General features: G+C 39.5%; 1 protein-coding gene across 10 annotated transcripts in view; it reads left to right on the plus strand.

Moving 5' to 3' along the window:
* Window positions 1-18,960, plus strand: part of CALCR (calcitonin receptor) — a 587,401-nt gene that overhangs the window by 275,408 nt on the left and 293,033 nt on the right. For 4 of the 10 annotated variants that reach the window (XM_033931114.1, XM_033931112.1, XM_033931113.1 and 1 more), the window contains one exon: window positions 10,630-10,796. The exons of 4 other annotated variants lie outside the window; for them this stretch is intronic. In XM_033931114.1, coding sequence (XP_033787005.1) covers window positions 10,788-10,796 — 9 coding nt within the window. In that variant the 5' untranslated portion in view covers window positions 10,630-10,787. Of the gene's footprint in view, window positions 1-3,115; window positions 3,148-10,629; window positions 10,797-11,089; window positions 11,177-18,960 lie in introns of those variants that run through there. 2 more of the 10 variants (XM_033931117.1, XM_033931116.1) reach the window with 2 other exon arrangements.

Raw genomic sequence — 18,960 nt, forward strand, 5'->3', positions numbered from 1 at the left:
TTCTAGTCAGCACTGATTGTTTAGGTGCTAGTTATAGAATCTGGCCCTATAAGTTCTATATACACCACTCAGTGTGGTTGTCAATCAACCAATAGGCGCCATTTATAGAATCACGCCTAACGGTGCCTAGGCATGTTAAGCGTTGCTAGGCTTCCTGGAGGTAGGCACCGGTTTATTAGGCCAGGTTTTACTTGGCCTAACTACAATGCCTAGCGATGCCTAAGTCAACCATGCCTATTCTCTCCCCAAACACACCTACTTTTCATTAGGTGTCAGATGGCACCTCTACTTAGGCATTGCTAGGCATCCTAAGATTTCTGAACTCTTAATTGCTCATTTTAATTTTTTTTTTTATTGGCTGAAAACTGATATGGTCAATTACCATATTGCTAATAAAGCCAATTTTAAAAAATGTTGAGCGCAGATTCCAAAGTTAGGCATCATTAGGTGCCTAATATAGGTGCCCTATATAAATAACTTTCAATCAACCTCATAAGCTGCATTATTCATCCTCCCTCAGAGCATTAGGTTGCTAACCTGCAAATATTAGCAAATGACTTCCAAAATGGGAGAAAAGTTCTTGAAAAACTAGATCATGTGTACTTCACAAGAAATGTTGAAAGGAAGCAGAAGGGGCAATCATTTGCCTGTCATCATGACTGACTCTACTTGAAAAGAGCTCTTAAAGGAGACAGTAATGTGAAATCTTTTTCATGTAATGGTTTGAGATACAAAATATAATCTGCTGGCAGCATGATTAAAAGATTCCGCTTAGGACTAAATGTTGTGTAACTGCAGCAATTCTTTCAGTGTTTGATAATTGCAGTAAATTAAAAGAGGACTTTAGGAAGATTTAAAATGCAAGTTTTCTCAACTTCAAAGAGACAATTTTCTGATGTTTTCTAGAACATAGGATGCAGATTTGCTTCCCAAAGACAGAATAAGGGGGAAATATATTGAGCACTTCAGTTTTAGAAAAGGTTTTTAGCAGATAAAGTGTAATTTTCCCATTGAATCTTAATTGAATTAATTGACTTGAGCTCTGAAGACTTTTTCTTCCATCTTGTGACTTCTGGTTCTACCATTTCTATTTCTTTGCAAAGTATTAATTTACATATTAATACCTTTAAAATATTTAAATGCCTGTGTTTTATTTCTCTATCCTTCCCTTCCTCTAAGGCTGGGGTTCTCAACCCAGTCCTCGGGACACACCTAGCCAGTCAAGTTTTCAGAATACCCACAATGAATATATATGAGATAGATTTACATACAATAGAGGCAGTTCATGCACATTTATCTCATGCATATTTATTGTGGATATCCTGTAAACTTGACTATGTCCCAAAGATTGGGTTGAAAATTTTTGTTCTAAGGTATATCTATTCAGGTGTTCTTGATCAGTGCTTGACCATGAAAAATCAGATAGACACAGTGGTTCAAAAGGGTTATTATACCTTATGGAAACTATGTACCATCAGATCCTACTTCAATGCCGTTGCTTTTACAATTTTAGTTCAGACACTACTTCTGAATATACTGGACTATTGTAATATTGTATATTTGACAGGTAAAAAAATTTGGCTAGATTGACCCAGGTTCAGAATACAGCAGTAAGAATGATTTATGGTCTGATGAAGTATGACCATGTTACCCCCTATTATTGTGAGCTGCATTGGCTTCCGGTAGAGGCCAAGGTGATCTTTAAGTTGGGATGGTTATACTATAAAGTTGTTTTTGGTGTTGTCCCATTATATCTTGTCAACAGATTTGTTATCGTGGCGCATGAGAATAGTAGAAAATCTCATGTCCTATATACATTCCTTTCAGCCAAGGGCTGTAAAAGTAAGAAACATTATGGTTATTGTCTTTCCTACCAAGCAGCTTACTATGACAAAGATTTCCGTCCATTATTAATTAGATCCACGTCTTATGAACATTTCAGAAAACTCTTGAAAACTTCTTTTTTCCAACTTCTTGATCAATTAGATTTCTGTATTCTCTCATAACATAATCTTTTGTTAACTGCATTGAACTTATGGTTATGCTGTCTAGAAATTTGCTATTATGTTATGTTAAACAACTCTCTTGTCATACATCATTTGGCCAGTGTTATAAAATAATTAAGTAGATGTACTAGTAGGAAATATTTTGATTTTATATCATTTAAAATCCTGGTCCAATCTTCAATCCTTTCAATATTGGATTATTGTAATATTATTTATCTGGGATCATATAAAATAACCACTAGCCAATTAAAAATCATACAAAATACAGCTATTCACATGATTTTTAATCGGAAAAAAACACGATCATATCAGTGTATATTATCAGAAGCTTCACTGGCTTCCGTTTGAGGCTAGAGTGTTATTTAAATTTGGATGCATTTGTTTTAAAGTTTTATTTGGCTTAACACAGGCTTGCCTTGTTTCTCATTTTAGTTTTTTTATTTTTAAGAAAAATATCCATAGAACTGGTTGGTTTTATTTCCCTTCAGCAAATGTATGTCATTACAAAAAATTTTTGGTTAGGACCCTAGCATTCCAAGCAGGATTAATGAATTCATGTTTGAATCTTCTTGTTTCTCCATTTCTTACTTATTATCAATTCTGAAAAGATCTTAAAACCCATTTATTTAAACAATATAATATATATTACTGATTTTCATATTATCATGTAGTTATAATGTACTTTTTATCTTTTTATCTGCACTTATTTTAGTTGATATCAAGTTATCTTTATTCATTAGTTTTAATGCTTGTATTAGTTCTCAGATTATTATGTATGATGTTATTATTATATTGTATGCTGAGTACCTAATTGTGTAAACCGCTATGAACTGCAGGTTAGGCGGTATATAAAAATAAATTATTATTATTAAATTATTAGCTGATGTCCTTAAGTAAAAGTTTTGTTACCTTTACTTGAAAAGATGTTCAGGTTAATATTTGTTACTATTACTTTTACTGAAGTAATACTTTCACCAATTTTTACTACTTTTACCTAGTTACATCTGATGCTTGCAGTTAAAAGTAAAAAAGAAAAGCAGAAGCAAGATATAAGAACATAAGAATCGCCTCTGCTGAGTCAGACCACAGATCCATCATGCCCAGCAGTCCGCTCCCGCAGCGGCCCCCTAGGTCCCCTAGAGTAAGTGATCTATTACTCTAAAGCATTTGTACTGTATAGTACCCCTCTAATTATACCCGTCAATCCCCTTTTCCTTCAGGAATTTGTCCAGGCCCATTTTGAAACTCTAAATCGTACTCTGCTTTACTACCTCCTCCGGAAGTGCATTCCAGGTGTCCACCACCCTCTGAGTGAAGAAGAACTTCGTGGCATTTGTTCTGAATCTGTCTCCCTTCAATTTTTCCAAATGCCCTCTAGTTTTTGTTGCCCCTGCCAGTCTGAAGAATCTGTCCCTCTCTACCTTCTCTATACCTTTCATGATCTTGTAAGTTTCTATCATATCCTCTCTAAGTCTCCACTTCTTCAGGGAAAAGAGCCCCAGCCTGTCCAGTCTCTCAGCATACGAAAGGTTCTCTATGCCCTTTATCATTTTTGTTGCTCTTCTCTGGACCCTCTCCAGTATCGCCATATCCTTAAGGTACGGTGACCAGTACTGAACGCAGTACTCCAGATGTGGTCGCACCATCGCCCTATACAGCGGGAGCATAACCTCCTTGCTTCTGGTAGCAATACCTTTCTTGATAATGCACAACATTCTGTTCGCCTTTTTCGAGGCCGCAGCACATTGTGCCGCCGGTTTCATTGTTTTATCCACCATAACCCCCAAGTCCCTTTCTAGGTTGCCCTCCCCCAATGATATCCCCCCATCGTTTAATTGTACATTGGGTTTCCTTTCCCCATGTGCATGACTTTACGTTTCTCCACATTGAAGCTCATCTGCCATTTATTAGCCCACTCACTAATTCAGGTCCTTTTGGAGTTCTCTACATTCCTCAACTGTGCTAACTTTACCGGAGAGTTTTGTGTCGTCCGTAAATTTTATAATTTCGCACTTGTCCCTGCTTCCAGGTCATTAATAAATATATTGAACAGGAGCGGTCCCAGCAATGACCCCTGCGGGACGCCACTCGTGACCCCTTTCCAGTCAGAATAGTGACCTTTCACTCCTCCTCTCTGTTTCTTGTTCGCCAGCCAGTTTCTGATCCATCTGTGTATGTCCCCTTCCACTCCGTGGTTCCACAGTTTCTTTAGTAGGCGTCTATGGGATCACCTTTGTCCAATTGTTTGTTTATCCCCTCAAAGAAGTGCAGTAGGTTCGTCTGGCATGATCTACCATTACAGAAACCATGCTGGCTTGTTCTCATCAGCTTATTTTTTTCTATATGCTCATTGATACTGTCCTTGATTAATGATTCGTCCATCTTCCCCATAACTGAGGTTAAGCTGACTGGTCTATAATTCCCTGGGTCGCCTCTGGATCCTTTCTTGAAGATGGGTGTAACATTCGCTATCCTCCAGTCCTCCTGGATCACCCCTGTTTTCAAGGATAGGTTGCAAATCCGCTGTAGTAACTCAGCTATTTCATCTCTAAGCTCTTTTAGCATTCTTGGGTGGATTCCGTCTGGGCCCAGAGATTTGTCCATTTTTAGTCTATCTATCTGCTTGAGTACGTCCTCGAGGCTTACCTCCATGCACAATAATTTTTCCTTTTGGTCCCCCTTGAAGAATTTTTCGGGTTCCGGCACGTTGGATGTGTCCTCTTTTGTGAATACAGACGAGAAGAACGTGTTTAATCTGTCCGCCACCGCCTTTTCCTCCTTTACCACTCCCTTCCTGTCTCCCTCATCCATAGGTCATAGAAACATAGAAACATAGAAGATGACGGCAGAAAAGGGCTACAGCCCATCAAGTCTGCCCACTCTGCTTACCCACCCCCTGTCTATGCCCTAATGACCCAATTTCCTTATCTTGACCCTTGTAGGGATCCCACATGGGTATCCCATTTATTCTTAAAGTCTGGCACGCTGTCTGCCTCGATCACCTGCACTGGAAGCTTGTTCCAATGATCAACCACTCTCTCTGTGAAGAAATACTTTCTGGTGTCGCCATGAAATTTTCCACCCCTGAGTTTGAGCGGGTGCCCTCTTGTGGCCGAGGGTCCCTTGAGAAAGAAAATATCATCTTCCACTTCGACATGTCCCGTGAGGTACTTAAATGTTTCGATCATGTCTCCCCTCTTCCTACGTTCCTCAAGAGTGTAGAGCTGCAATTTGTTCAGTCTCTCTTCGTACGAGAGACCCTTGAGCCCCGAGATCATCCTGGTGGCGGTCCGTTGAACCGATTCAATTCTGCGCACATCTTTACTGTAATGTGGCCTCCAGAATTGCACACAGTACTCCAGATGAGGTCTCACCATGGCCCTGTACAACGGCATTATGACTTCAGGCTTTCGGCTGACGAAACTTCTATTGATACAACCCAATATCTGCCTTGCCTTAGATGAAGCCTTCTCCACTTGATTGGCAGTTTTCATGTCTGCACTGATGATTACTCCTAAATCTCGTTCTGCTGAAGTCCTAGTTAAAGTTTCTCCGTTCAAGAAGTACGTCCTGCATGGATTTCCGTTTCCGAGGTGCATGACCTTACATTTCTTAGCATTGAAGCCTAGCTGCCAGGTTGAGGACCAACTTTCCAATGTAAGCAGGTCCTGCGCCATATAATTCTGTAAACTGCATTCACTTACTATATTACATAGTTTGGCGTCATCGGCGAATAGTGTTATTTTACCTTGAAGCCCTTGAGTCAGATCCCCTATGAATATGTTGAAAAGGAGTGGACCCAGGACCGAGTCCTGCAGCACTCCACTGGTCACCTCCGATGTTTTAGAGAGGGTACCATTAACCACCACCCTCTGAAGTCTGCCACTCAGCCAATCATTGACCCATGCAGTTAGTGTCTCTCCTAACCCCATCGATTCCATCTTGCTTAGCAGCCTGCGGTGTGGGACACTGTCAAAAGCTTTCCTGAAGTCCAGGTACACGACGTCCAAAGACTCTCCCAAGTCCAACTTTCTTGTTACCCAGTCAAAGAAGCTGATGAGATTGGATTGGCAGGACCTACCCTTGGTGAATCCATGCTGACTGGGATCCCGAAGATTCCCTTCATTCAAGATCGTGTCCAATTTGCTTTTAATTAGTGTTTCCATGAGTTTGCACACTATTGATGTGAGGTCCCACCTCCTCCCTTGCCGGTTGTTTTCCTTTCACTGTTCTGACCACGCGATGACATTCTTTTTGATGCTTCCTTAACTCTTTCCAATGTTCCTCGGTTTTATCCTTTTTCCACGTCCTGAAGGATTTTTTCTTTTCTCCTATCACCTTCTTAACTTCATTGGTTAACCATGCTGGGTCTCTCACTTGGTTCTTTCTGCTCCCCTTTCTAAACCTGGGTATATACAGGTTTTGTGCTTCGTTTACCATGTCCTTGAATAGGGTCCAGGCTTGCTCCACCATCTGTACCTTTCTGTGGCTGTTCCTGAGTTTTCTCTTTACCATTTGTCTCATGGCATCATAGTTCCCTTTCTTGAAGTTGAACGTTGTTGCAATGGTTCTCCTCCCCTTTGGCCTACCTATTTCCATTTTGAATTGGCTCATGTTGTGATCACTGTTTCCTAATGGACCCACTACTTCCACTTCATGGACAGGTTCTCTCAGTCCGTTGAGGATTAAATCTAGAGTAGCTGCCCCTCTCGTTGGATCCTTGACAAGCTGTTCCAAGTAGCAGTCCCGTACAGCCTCCAGGAACTCCGATTCCTTTGAGCATTTTGAAACTCCATGGCTCCAGTCTATCCTGGGATAGTTGAAATCTCCCATAACTATGGTGTTTGCGTTTTTACATTCTCATCTCAACTCTGCTCTCAGTTCTTCATCCTTCGCTTCTGTATGCCCAGGTGGGCGGTAGTACAGGCCAATCTTTATCTCAGTTCCCTTTCTTCCTGATATTTTAATCCATATGATGATTCCTCATTAAACCACATCAAACTGCAAAACCTGGAATAAGATTTTGCTATTGCAAACCTCATCACGCAAACAGTGGGTAACTTCATCTTAAATTTTGGTGTTCAGGGAATAAAGCCTATGAGAACAGTGGAGTTGTCTGTGTTTGTTGAACTGGTTACTGGTCTCCAACCAAACAGAACAGTGATGAGTTGGGTCATTTTGAAGCACAGACAAAGCTGAAGCTGGTAGCAAGACTTGGCGAACAGACAAACCTTTGGTCATCCGATGGAAAAGTTTACATCGGGATGATGGTCCACTAGATTAATAGTCTTTAGAGAGGAAGTTTGCTTGTCTGTCACCAAGAAAGAAGGGTTCCCACATTTGAGATCAGTTCTCAAAGATATCTGGAGTTCACCATCAGATGAAAAATTGTTAGAACAACAATGATTCAAACTTTGTGAAAACCTTCTTTGTAATTCACCAGCATGATGATAATAGAGGATGAAGATGAATATTTATTATTTATTTAAAAATTTCTAACCCACACTGATTCTAATATAGATAATAATGATGACAAAGTATTCTTTGCTATACAGAAGTCATGTTCCAGACAGAGATTCCCTTGATCATATCTACAGACCCAGTCCAAAGATATCAGTAATATTGTAGCCTGACCTGATTTGAAGGAATGTTTTCATCAGACTAATCAATCTACTTTTTGCCAGTATAGTTATTGAAAAAAAAACAACAAAATCCCAGAATATAAGCAGGACCTATTTATGATCCACTGTTACATGAAAATAATCAAATAGATATGAAATAGAAACCTTTTGTAACAGAGACCGAGCTGATAAAAAATACTTAGTACAGCTCTATGTGTAGGACCTCTCAATGGGGTATGTATGGTCCCTGATACATCAGCAGGTTACTTATTCTGGATTAATCACAGTGCAAACAGAGCTTCATTTCAGAATTATACTTTATTCTTCAGGAACCCAAATGTTATTATGTAAGAGCTCGAGTGTTTGTCTCCAATTTGCATCATGACAGGTATGGAGTAAAATGTGGTATCCAGCAAGAAAAAGGAACTCTGATTGACTATTCCTTGGATGCATAAACAGGAAAACACAGGTAATGTTCCAGACCAGAAAGATTTTGGGGAAATGGATTCTGTGTCCACCAACAGAGGAGAAGGAGCCAGAGCATGATCAAAATCTCCAGCATTCTTACCCAGTCGGGGTCCTCGGGCAGGTCAACGCCAGCCTTGAGGAGGCAAACATTATAACCAAGGAGTCAAAAGAAATCAATATGGGGAGACAAACAGACCCAACGTTTGGTCCAGGAACCCGAAGATATACTAGTTACCAATTTGTCGAACATCTCATTTTTGGAGGATTAAATGAAAGTATTTAAAAAAGGACTGTTATTTGTTCCCACTTTCTGACCCTGACCCCGTTATGGCACACAGGGATCTGGCACATTTGACTCACTCCTTACAAGCACAGTTGTTTTTTTACGGACAACCTCAACTAGCAATTCAATCCATCATGAGAGCTCCTTTAAAATGGGTACCACTGGACCCAATGGATCTGAAGATTGCAACCTTTCGATACTTAGTTTTATCAGACATCACACGGTTAGAACAGACCAAACCTCATAGGACTTATGTCAATATGATAAGGAACGGCTGACAATGGATACTCGTTTGGTCATAAAAACTGCTGTTAAATGCAGTTCTATGGTAGTATTAAGTAGAGATCAATATCACACTTGGAAAATCAGGAATTCTATACAGCTTTGGATGTAGATCCTACCCCTCATTTGATGACCTCTATTGCGGAGGTAGTAGACAAAACTCTTACTTGGGGTTTTATTACGAAAGAGGAGAACTAGTTTTTGAAAGTTGATGATCGCTATACTCCAGTGTTTTATAGTGTTCCAAAAATTTACAGATGACCCCTCCTCCAGGACACCCTTTTATGTCCTATAGGGGCACTGTGCTCAAACCATATTCCGTTTTATTGAATATTGTTTGAAAACTTACTTTTTTGCAAAAAATACATACTTTGACTAATATCGCTCATGCTGACATATTGGTCATTATGGATATGGAAACCCTTTATTCAAATATCTCTCAGGACGTGGCTACAAATATAATAGAATCTCCGTTAGAAGAAAGTTTGTCATTGTGTTCCTGTATCTTTTCTAATGACATTAACTCATTTGGTATTATAGCAGAATTATTTTGTTTTCAACAATAAATTTTATCTCCAAATACATGGTGTAGCCATGAAAACAGCCATGGCACCGAGTATGGCCAACCTATATGTATCTAGTCTTTAAGAATGTTCTTTATACACTTCTAAATGGTTCACTCACATCAAGATATGGATATGCTTCATAGACTATGTATTTTTTATTTGGAATGGATCAAGTTTATCCATTGGATTAACACATTGGATCCGCATTTACAATTCTCAATGTCTGTAAATTTTGAGGAGATATATTTTCTGGATGTAAGAGTATACAAACAAGTTCTGGTTGTACAGATATCCATTGACAAGAATAGCTATTTATTATACAATTGTCATCCTCATAGATTTGTCAATCCTTACCAGTGAGTCAATACCTTTGGATATACAGTACAGGATTTTTTCAACAGTTGAAGAATATAGGAAATAGGCTTTTAGACTCACACAAAGATTTGTTAAGAGGATGTATCCCTTACATATTTTGCAACAAGCTTTATTGAGGGCTCTTTGTGCTAAACCAGAACTTTTATTCATCTCCCAACACTCTCACTTGAGACAAACAAGTGGGTGTTTTAACTTTTTCAGACAGAGTGGTGGAGATAGTGGTTAGCATCAAATTCCAATTACATGAAGTGTTTTTATTGCATAATCCTGTCCTCGGAATAGTGCTGATCAAGTGGTACATTTTGGATTTTCTTTTGAACAAGGGTTTAATACTGGGGGTTTATCTTGGCCTGTGCTCAGCATGTGACATGTGTATTCTGACCATCACAGGAGTGAATTGGACCAATAAAATTACTGGCAAAACTTACAAATTGAAATCTGTTACAGGCTGCACATTGGACTGGGTGATATAGGGAAGGGGAAAGAGAATGGGGACATGTATACTGCCTTTTTGTCGCTTTGGCATTTCAAAGCTGATATTCATACTGGTGGGCATTGGAGGATTCTTGTCTGAAGATTTACATAGGCTGGACTATTAGAATGATTAGGAAGGGTTTGATGGAACATTGTAGTCGACTAACACTGCCTCTCTGAGTTCTACTATGACACCACATTGCATATCCTTATGACATTCTTATTGGGATCTGATGTGGTTAATCATAGAGAGAGATCCTGACCATTTTTTTTAGGCAACAGAATTGCTCATCTACAGCTACGGGAACAATTTTGGATTTTTGAACTCGGGGCTGCCACACCTTATGGATTAAAATAATTCATCAAGTGGCACACTATAATCTAAACATACACAAAAAAATTGAAGGTGCTCATGTTTTATTTTTCATATTTTTGCTTTTTATATTTTTTGTTTTTTTGTATAGATGTCATCTTAACCAACTGTCTTGTAATATTAACGAGGGGATCTATAGTTATTTCAGGATCACATCATTCTGAGTCCCTTTTTCTTGCAGGAAGTTGGATACCACATTTTACTTCATAAGCGCCATGATGCAAATTGGAAACAAACACTCAAGCTCTTACATGATAAAATTTGGGTTCCTGAAGAAGGAAGCATAATTCTGAAACAGAGCTCTGTTGAACCTTAAAAGAGCCAGAGAACAAATGAAGTATGAAGAAGGTAGCTGCGTTATTCAGATAAGTTCTCTCTCAAGTTAAATTTGTTTGTTTGGATACTAATTGAATTTTTAGATGGTGATTTTGCATTTTGTCATGATAATTTACTTTACTGGGACTATTACCATGAGTTTTTCACAGGCTTCATTGTTTGTACTATGATTAATGTGGATTAAATAGCCTGCTGATGTATCGGGGACCATATATACCCCACTGGAAGATCCTACATATAGAGCCATACTAAGTTTGTTTTATCAGCTTGATCTCTGTTACTGAGGGTTTCTTTTCTCGTAATAGTGGATCATAAAGAGTTCCTGCTTAAACTTCTTGCCATTCAACAAGCAGAGGCCCTTGATCTAGTAATCTGAAAATATTCTATTAATGGTGAGTGGAGATTAAGGCCTTTATAAAAAAAATAAATAAATTGAAAACAAAACAAAAACCTCTCCATGTGTAAATAGTAGCATTTACACATGTTGATCAATATACACATGTAAATGGTGTCAGACAAACACTATTTACATGTGGTGATGTGTTTTTAAAATAAAAATATTCTAGAAACAAGACGGCAGATAAAGGCCAAATATCCCCATCTAGTCTGCCCATCCACAGTAACCATTATCTCTTTCTCTCCCAGGTCCTCTTGAATTCAGACACAGTCTCTGTTTCCACCACCTCTTTCGGGAGACTGTTCCATGCACCAACCACCCTTTCTGTAAAAAAGTATTTCCTCAGATTACTCCGGAGTTTATCACCTCTTAACTTCATCCTATGCCCTCTTGTTGCAGAGTTTCCTTTCAAATGAAAGAGACTCGACTCATGCACATTTATATTACATAGGTATTTAAACGTCTCTATCATGTCTCCCCTCTCCTGCCTTTCCTTCAAAGTATTGGGAATATATATCTACTAGCTCAGAGACATGTTATGTATATGTAGACTTATATCCCACTGAATCCTTATAGATCAGAGTTCTAGTCAGGTTACAAACAGTATAATTGTTACAAAGAATATAAACATATATTACATGATAAAAGAAACAGATTTCAACTGGTATTTCTAAAACAGCAATTTATAGATAACATTTTCCTAAGTAGCTATTAACAACATTTTTTGTAAATAGTGAGTTCTTAACATTACACCAAGTAGGCCTTAGTGTACGATTTGGATTGCATTAGGGCCTTTATAGAAATTGTTGAAGAGACAAGTTTTCAGATATTTGCGGAATGTGGTATATATATTGGTAGCATGAATCTCTGCAGGAAGTGAGCTCCAGACTTATGCGATCTGATAGTTAAAGGAGTTGCAGTGAGATTTTTTTGTATTTTATACCTTTCATCAGTGGAAATGATAGAGTCAATCATCCTGACTTGCGGTGTCCTATTGATCTGCCTAATAGTTCATTGAATCTGTAGAACCTGTCAGGAGTATCTCCATACAGCATAACAAAGTCAACCTGTCAGGAATAAATGCCATACAGCATAACTAAGTCAACCCATTTTTCTTTCGGGAGCCAATGTAGTTCCATGCACATACAGTACATATTTTCTAAAAGTGATTGTTTCAGCCAGTGTTTTACATGAGGGATTAAGTGGGTGATTTTTCTTAATTCCCCATTGTTTATTTCTGCATTAAAAAAATAAAAAGTATAGCTGTCCTATTTAATTGGAGCACTTGTACATATAGGTTTGTTTAATGGGTCAGCAACATTTAGAGGCACTGAACATGTGGACAATCTGCTTAAATCTTCTGCCCAGTGCAGTGAGAAAGCAAAAAGGATGCTAGGAATTATTAGGAAATGAATGGTAAATTAAACAAAGACTATTATGCTGCCTCTACAGTATATCGCTCCATCATGCAACTTCATCTTGGGTGTGATTGTAAGTGATGATCTTAAGGTGACCAAACAGGTTGAAAAGGTGACAGCGAATGCTAGAAGGATGCTAGGTTGCATAGGGAGAGGTATGGCCAGTAGGAAAAAGGAGGTATTGATGCCCCTGTATAAGACTCTGGTGAGACCTCATTTTGAACATTGTGTACAATTCTGCAGACTGCATCTTCAAAAAGATATAAAAAGGATGGAGTCGATCCAGAGGAAGGCTACTAAAATGGCATGTGGTCTTCATCATAAGGAGTATGGGGACAGACTTAAAGATCTCAATATGTATACTTTAGAGGAAACGTGGGAGAGGGGAGATATGATAGAGACGTTTAAATATCTACATGGTTTAAATGTGCATGAGTCGAGTCTCTCATTTGAAAGGAAGCTCTGGAATGAGACGGCATAGGATGAAGTTAAGAGGTGAAATATAAGGAAATATATTTTTTACAGATGGCATAGGATGAAGTTAAGAGGTGATAGGGTGTTAGATACATGGAACAGTCTCCCGGAAGAAGTGGTGGAGGCAGAGACTGTGTCTAAATTCAAGAAGGCGTGGGACAGGCATGTAGGATCTCTTAGATTGAAGAAGCGATAATGGTTATTGCGGATGGACAGACTAGATGGGCCAGTACTTCTGTGTTTGAAAGAAAAGGACTTGGGAATGACTATGGTGTCATGTTTCTATGTTTCTAAATTTGTGAGACACCCCTGACATGCCCATGGCCCTCCCATGGCCACACCCCCTTTGAGATACACACTAATGGATGTAGGTGTCCAGTATTATAGAATAGAGTGCAAATCCTAATTAGCGCCAATTAACATTTTGTTGTTAGCATCTGAAATTGATAGATAAGAGCTTATTAGTCAATTACGTTGCTCTTACATCTCAGGATGGGTGCCATATATGGAAGGGATATATGCTTTCTTTTAAAACACATGTTGGGCCTAATTTTATAACAGGATGATAATGATATTGACAGCCTAATTCTATAAAAAGCACAAACATTGTGTTTGCAAATTTGGCCATGTGCCCAATTGCATACACAATCTAATTGGATAACGAATCAATTTGTGCTGATAATTGGGATCTTAACAAGCAATTATTGGTGCTAATGTGTATGTGTGTATATTTAAGCACAAATCTGCATATAAATTTTACATGTGGTTCAATAAAGTGGGCATGGCCACGAAAGGATCATGGCCATGCCCACTATGCAGTTTTATAAAAACCCTTTTCAAGAGTCATTGCACAAAAATACTTTATTTTAAAAAAGTCAGCTGACATGCAGGCTATTTAATAATAATTTTTTAAAAACCCTCAAGGAGATATTTCAAAAAACATTGCTATCATTTCAAGTGAAATTACATTTTTTTCTGGAGTTTATCCTTTCCTAATGTTATTGCTTAATATTTATTTTATTTTTAATAATTTATATTCCGCATATCCTACAATTCTATGCAGATTACAAATTATTCAGGTACTCAAGCATTATTCCCTAATTGTCCTGGCGGGCTCCCACTCTATCTAATGTACCTGGGGCAATGGGGATCAATTAACTTGCCCAGGATCTAAAGGAGCAATGCAGTATTTGAACCCACATCAGGGTGCCAAGGCTCTAACTCTAAGCAACAAAAAGGAAGGAGGCGGTCCAACCTTATCTGCAGAAAAAACCAACCAGGAGCAAACAAAAACAAACTGCAGATGTGTACAAGATGCAGGCGAAATTTATTGTGACAAATATAAATATTTAAAAACCTTTTTACCAAACAATGGACCCGACACGGTCCGTGTTTCGGACAAACCTTCGTCGGGGGTCCAAAATGAAAAAGGTTTGAAAAATATGCCACAAAAAATTGTAGAGTAAAATTTCATAAACCAAAAGATCCGACGCTTTACAGTAGTTGGCGATTCTTGGCGCATCGGACCTTTTGGTTTATGAAATTTTACTCTACAATTTTTTGTGGCATATTTTTCAAACCTTTTTCATTTTGGACCCCCGATGAAGGTTTGTCCGAAACACGGACCGTGTCGGGTCCATTGTTTGGTAAAAAGGTTTTTATATATTTATATTTGTCACAATAAATTTCACTTGCATCTTGTACACATCTGCAGTTTGTTTTTGTTTGCTCAAGGCTGTAACTCTAACCACTGCACCACACACTCCTGCTATTTGAAAATTATTTTTAGATTGGCTCTTTTACTAAGCTGTGCCAAAAAGTGGCCAGTGCTAATTAACCTAATTAACCTAGTGCTTTCCTATGTGCTGTGGCCACTATTTGTGCGGCTGTAAAATGGCCGCATTTCCCATTTTCTCAATTAATGGCCATGCATTAATTTCCCTATTACAATAAGGATATTAGTGGGGGAGCACTTACTGACACCTATTTTATAGGCAATAAGGGCTCCAAGCTAACCAAATGCAAATGGCACCATGCAATGATGTAGCTGTGCTAACCGATTAGCACAGAACATGCCTGATCCCTCTCTGAAACACCCCCCTCCCTAGCGCTAATAAATAAAAAGTATTTTTTTAACATTTGGGAAGCATGTGCCGATCCCAAAACTACCTTGGGACACCTGAGCATGCCTTGCAGTAGTGGTTTTTAACCTGTGGTCTGCATCCGTTAACACTTACCACAGCTTAATAAAAGGGTCTCAGAGTGCATGTTGCCTCAATATCTTGCCAGTTGGTATAAAAGAGCAGTTTGAATTACATGGTCCTTATCACTAATCTGTCATATGTATAAATTATTAGAAACTTCTAGAAACAATAAGGTATTTCTGGTCGTAATCAACAGGTAGATGTTGATTCTAGCCGTCAGTGCATCCTTCCTGTAATTTTATGTGATGTGAAGTAGTTAATCAAAGGAGACCCAGTCTTGAGTAGACTTCCTGCTTTGCATAACTAATTCTCCCTTAGGATATGATAAATGGCTTATCAAGTTCACATTTCTTAAGTTACTTTCTTAAAGTTACTTTTCAAGCTGAAACATTTCATGATCACTAAGGATAGCCTGACAGATTCACTGTTTTTGCTGTAGTATTTTTACTATATCATCTCCCCCTCTCTCTTAGAGCCAGTGTATGTTTCAGATTTTTGCATAATTTCTTTTCTTTTTTTTTTTTTCATGTTGCAATTGATCAGTTTATATTGAGAAATATGCAGAGGCCATTACAATGGTATTCTTAACGTTGGGTTTCAGCAGTCACATGTTGCTATGGGGGCTAATTAGGGAGAAGCTCCTCCACAGGCCACCTGTCTCCACTCAGGGCTTCCAGGTTATTGGTGCTCCACAAATAAGCCGCCTTTTTTATTAGCTTCTATAGAAATATTTTGTTAAAAATTAATTTACATGACCACAGCTGATAAAGCACATTCTGGTGTACGAGGGGCTGCTGAAAAGTTCTCAGCCCAACCAGTGGCGTAACAAAGGTAAGGGGCACCCGGGGCGGAGGTACACTTCTGTGCTCCCCCCCCCCCACCACTGCATGCATGTCCCCTTCTTCCCAAGCCCCCAGAACCCTCTGCAAAAACATTGCTAGGAGGTGGAGCTCATTAGTATTTAAACGAGCTCTCCTAGTGTGACAGAGCCGGTACCTGTATTTTCCGGAACCCGGTCTCTGCTCACCCGAGCGCAACTCCGGCGTGCTTCCGATGAAGGAAGGAAGTCCTGTTGGTATATCTCTACTTGTCAGGAATCAAATATAAAGGTAAAACAAGTCAGCTTTACTTGTTCATAGTCACTTTATTCAGTGGAACGATGATGGGAGCAACGTCTCCCTTGGTTAATCCACAAGCATTAAAAAAAAATAAACAAATTCTTCAAAGTCCAAGTAGAATGCTTTAACCAAATACCAAAATAAAATATGAGGTGGGCCCACAGGAATGGGTTTACCACTTCTACCTTTAATCAGGCAATCCAGGTAAGTAACAGTTAAACACTGCAATCACAAACAGAACTCTAGAGGGGTTGTCTTTACTTTTAGGAAGGTAAAGAAACCTTTTTTACACTCTCACAAGTTCTGGGCCTCCAAGCTCAGCAAGAATTAAAGCTTGGCTGTAACCAACATAGAAGCTGTTGGCGGGGGAGGGGAGTAAAGGAATTCACTTATCAAGTTTCTGATACTTCAGAATGCCAATAATGGCCCCACTAACCCAACCTGGATCTTAAGTGAATTCTCCCCAAATCACAACATTTACTTCCCTCACTCTCACATGCATGAGTCCCAAATTCAGGCCAGTTGAATTTAGTTAAACAACAAAAACAAAAAAAAAAAACACGTTTTTTTTTCCTTAGCACAAGTCTATGCAGTTTCTCATACACAGCACTTCTGCATAACAACACTCTATCAAACAGAGTAAGCTCCTGCCTACACAAACCTCCAGACCTGCCACTTATCTTCACTCCAGGAGCATATCTTCAGGCAGTCCAAGGTTTTCCCCCCAATCCATGGGTTCAGGCAGGGCTGGCTGGTTGGCGAAAGGGTCAGTGTCTACTTCCTGCATTACAACATCCTCACATTCAGGAGCACAATCAGGAGAGACCCTTTCCTGAGCTGGCCCAAGACCAACTGACTTTCCTCTCCTCAGAGCAGCCTCTAAATTGTTCAACCGAACACACCCTGCTCTCTGAGGGGGAGGAGTTACCTGCACTGTTTGCTTAGCTTGTCTTAGTTTTTTCATTATGGGTTTCAGCTGGGAGTGAACAGAGGGAGGGAGGTTCCTCTGGAGCTCTTCTGAGCTGTTCTGCTCCCCTTCCTCTACTCCCTGCAGTTCAGCCTGATTCAAGTTAAAGGGAAATACACATTTTTCCCTGGGACTGGTCACAATCCTATCCCCGTGGTTAGCTCGCTGTATGGCTGGATAGGGTTTAGCCACCGGCAGCTCTGGAATGAGCGGAGCCACAGGGGATGGATTGTGACACTAGCGATACACAAATGGGAATCCCCCCTCATTTCCAGTTGCTAATTACCAGCAGCTCTGGTGCTGCCAGTAACTGTTGCCCACTCTCTCCTGCTTTGAAGGGCTGCCTCTTCAACATGTTTCCTCCCTCCCCCCCCCCCCCCTTTTGCATGCTATTGTGCTAAGCATTGCTGGTGTGGGAGCTTTGTGTATCTGGCCCTAAGTAGGTATGAGGGAGGGAAGGAAAGGCATGTGTGCACAGCAGCAGGCTAGAGAAGGGCAGCCTGCCCCCCCCCTCACTATGCCACTGAGTCCAACCAATAATGTGGAGCCATGAAACATACAAGTTATTCCACACTTTTATTTGACAGTTTTAGTTTCAATGATGTGAAATGAAAAGTGTCAAGAAAAGTATGGCATAACTTGTAAGCGTCATGACACCACATAATTTTCTTCTTGGCTGGGATGAGAATTTACCAGAGGCCCCTCGTATAGTTATCAGTGTGGGCTACAGTTAAGATGTGTGATTTTACCACTAACTAGTGCTATTTTAGCAAAAGTTCCATTTTATGCAATGAGATCTAGTTACTAATTATCTCAAGCATTCATGAATTTAAATATAGTCTTCATCTCCTAACCTCCTAATTCATTACCCTTTCCATGAAGTAGTACTTCCTTAGGTTACTCTTTCATTTGTCCCCTTTTACCTTTATCCTATGACCCCTCATTCCAGAGCTTCCTTTCAATTCAAACTTGCCTCCTACACATTTATGCCACAGATATATTTAAATGTCTCTACCATATCTCCTCTCGCCCGCCTTTCTTCCAAAATATATTTATTGAGATCTTTAAGTCTGTCCCTATGCATTTTATGACAAAAAACACTGACCATTTTAGTAGCCGCCCTTTGGACTGACTCCATCTTGTTTACATCATTTTGAAGATGCAGTCTTCAGAATTGTACACAGTACTTGTTTGAGGTCTCACCACAGACTTATACAGAGGCATTATCACCTCCTTTTTTCCTGCTGGCCATTCTTCCTTTGGATGAGAAAACAAGAAGGCAGCTGGTCCACTAGATCCACTGTAGGGGGAAATAAAGAAGCAGACCAAACAAAATCCAAATATAAAGTCTTTATTAGAAGTACTCCCAGGAACACAAAGATGTGCCCACGTTTCACCTATACGGCTGCGTCAGGGGCAAACCAGCTGGCGAAAGACATGCTAAAAACACCAAAGCTGCAAATTCAAATGTGCCTTTCACCAGCTGATTTGCCCCTGATGAAGTCATATATGCAAAACACGGCCACGCCGAGCACATCTTTATGTTCCTGGGAAAACTTCTAATACAGACTTTATATTTGGATTTTGTTTGGTCTGCT

This window comes from Geotrypetes seraphini, chromosome 2, assembly GCF_902459505.1.
Source record: "Geotrypetes seraphini chromosome 2, aGeoSer1.1, whole genome shotgun sequence".
In the NCBI taxonomy this organism is placed as follows: Eukaryota; Metazoa; Chordata; class Amphibia; order Gymnophiona; family Dermophiidae; genus Geotrypetes; species Geotrypetes seraphini.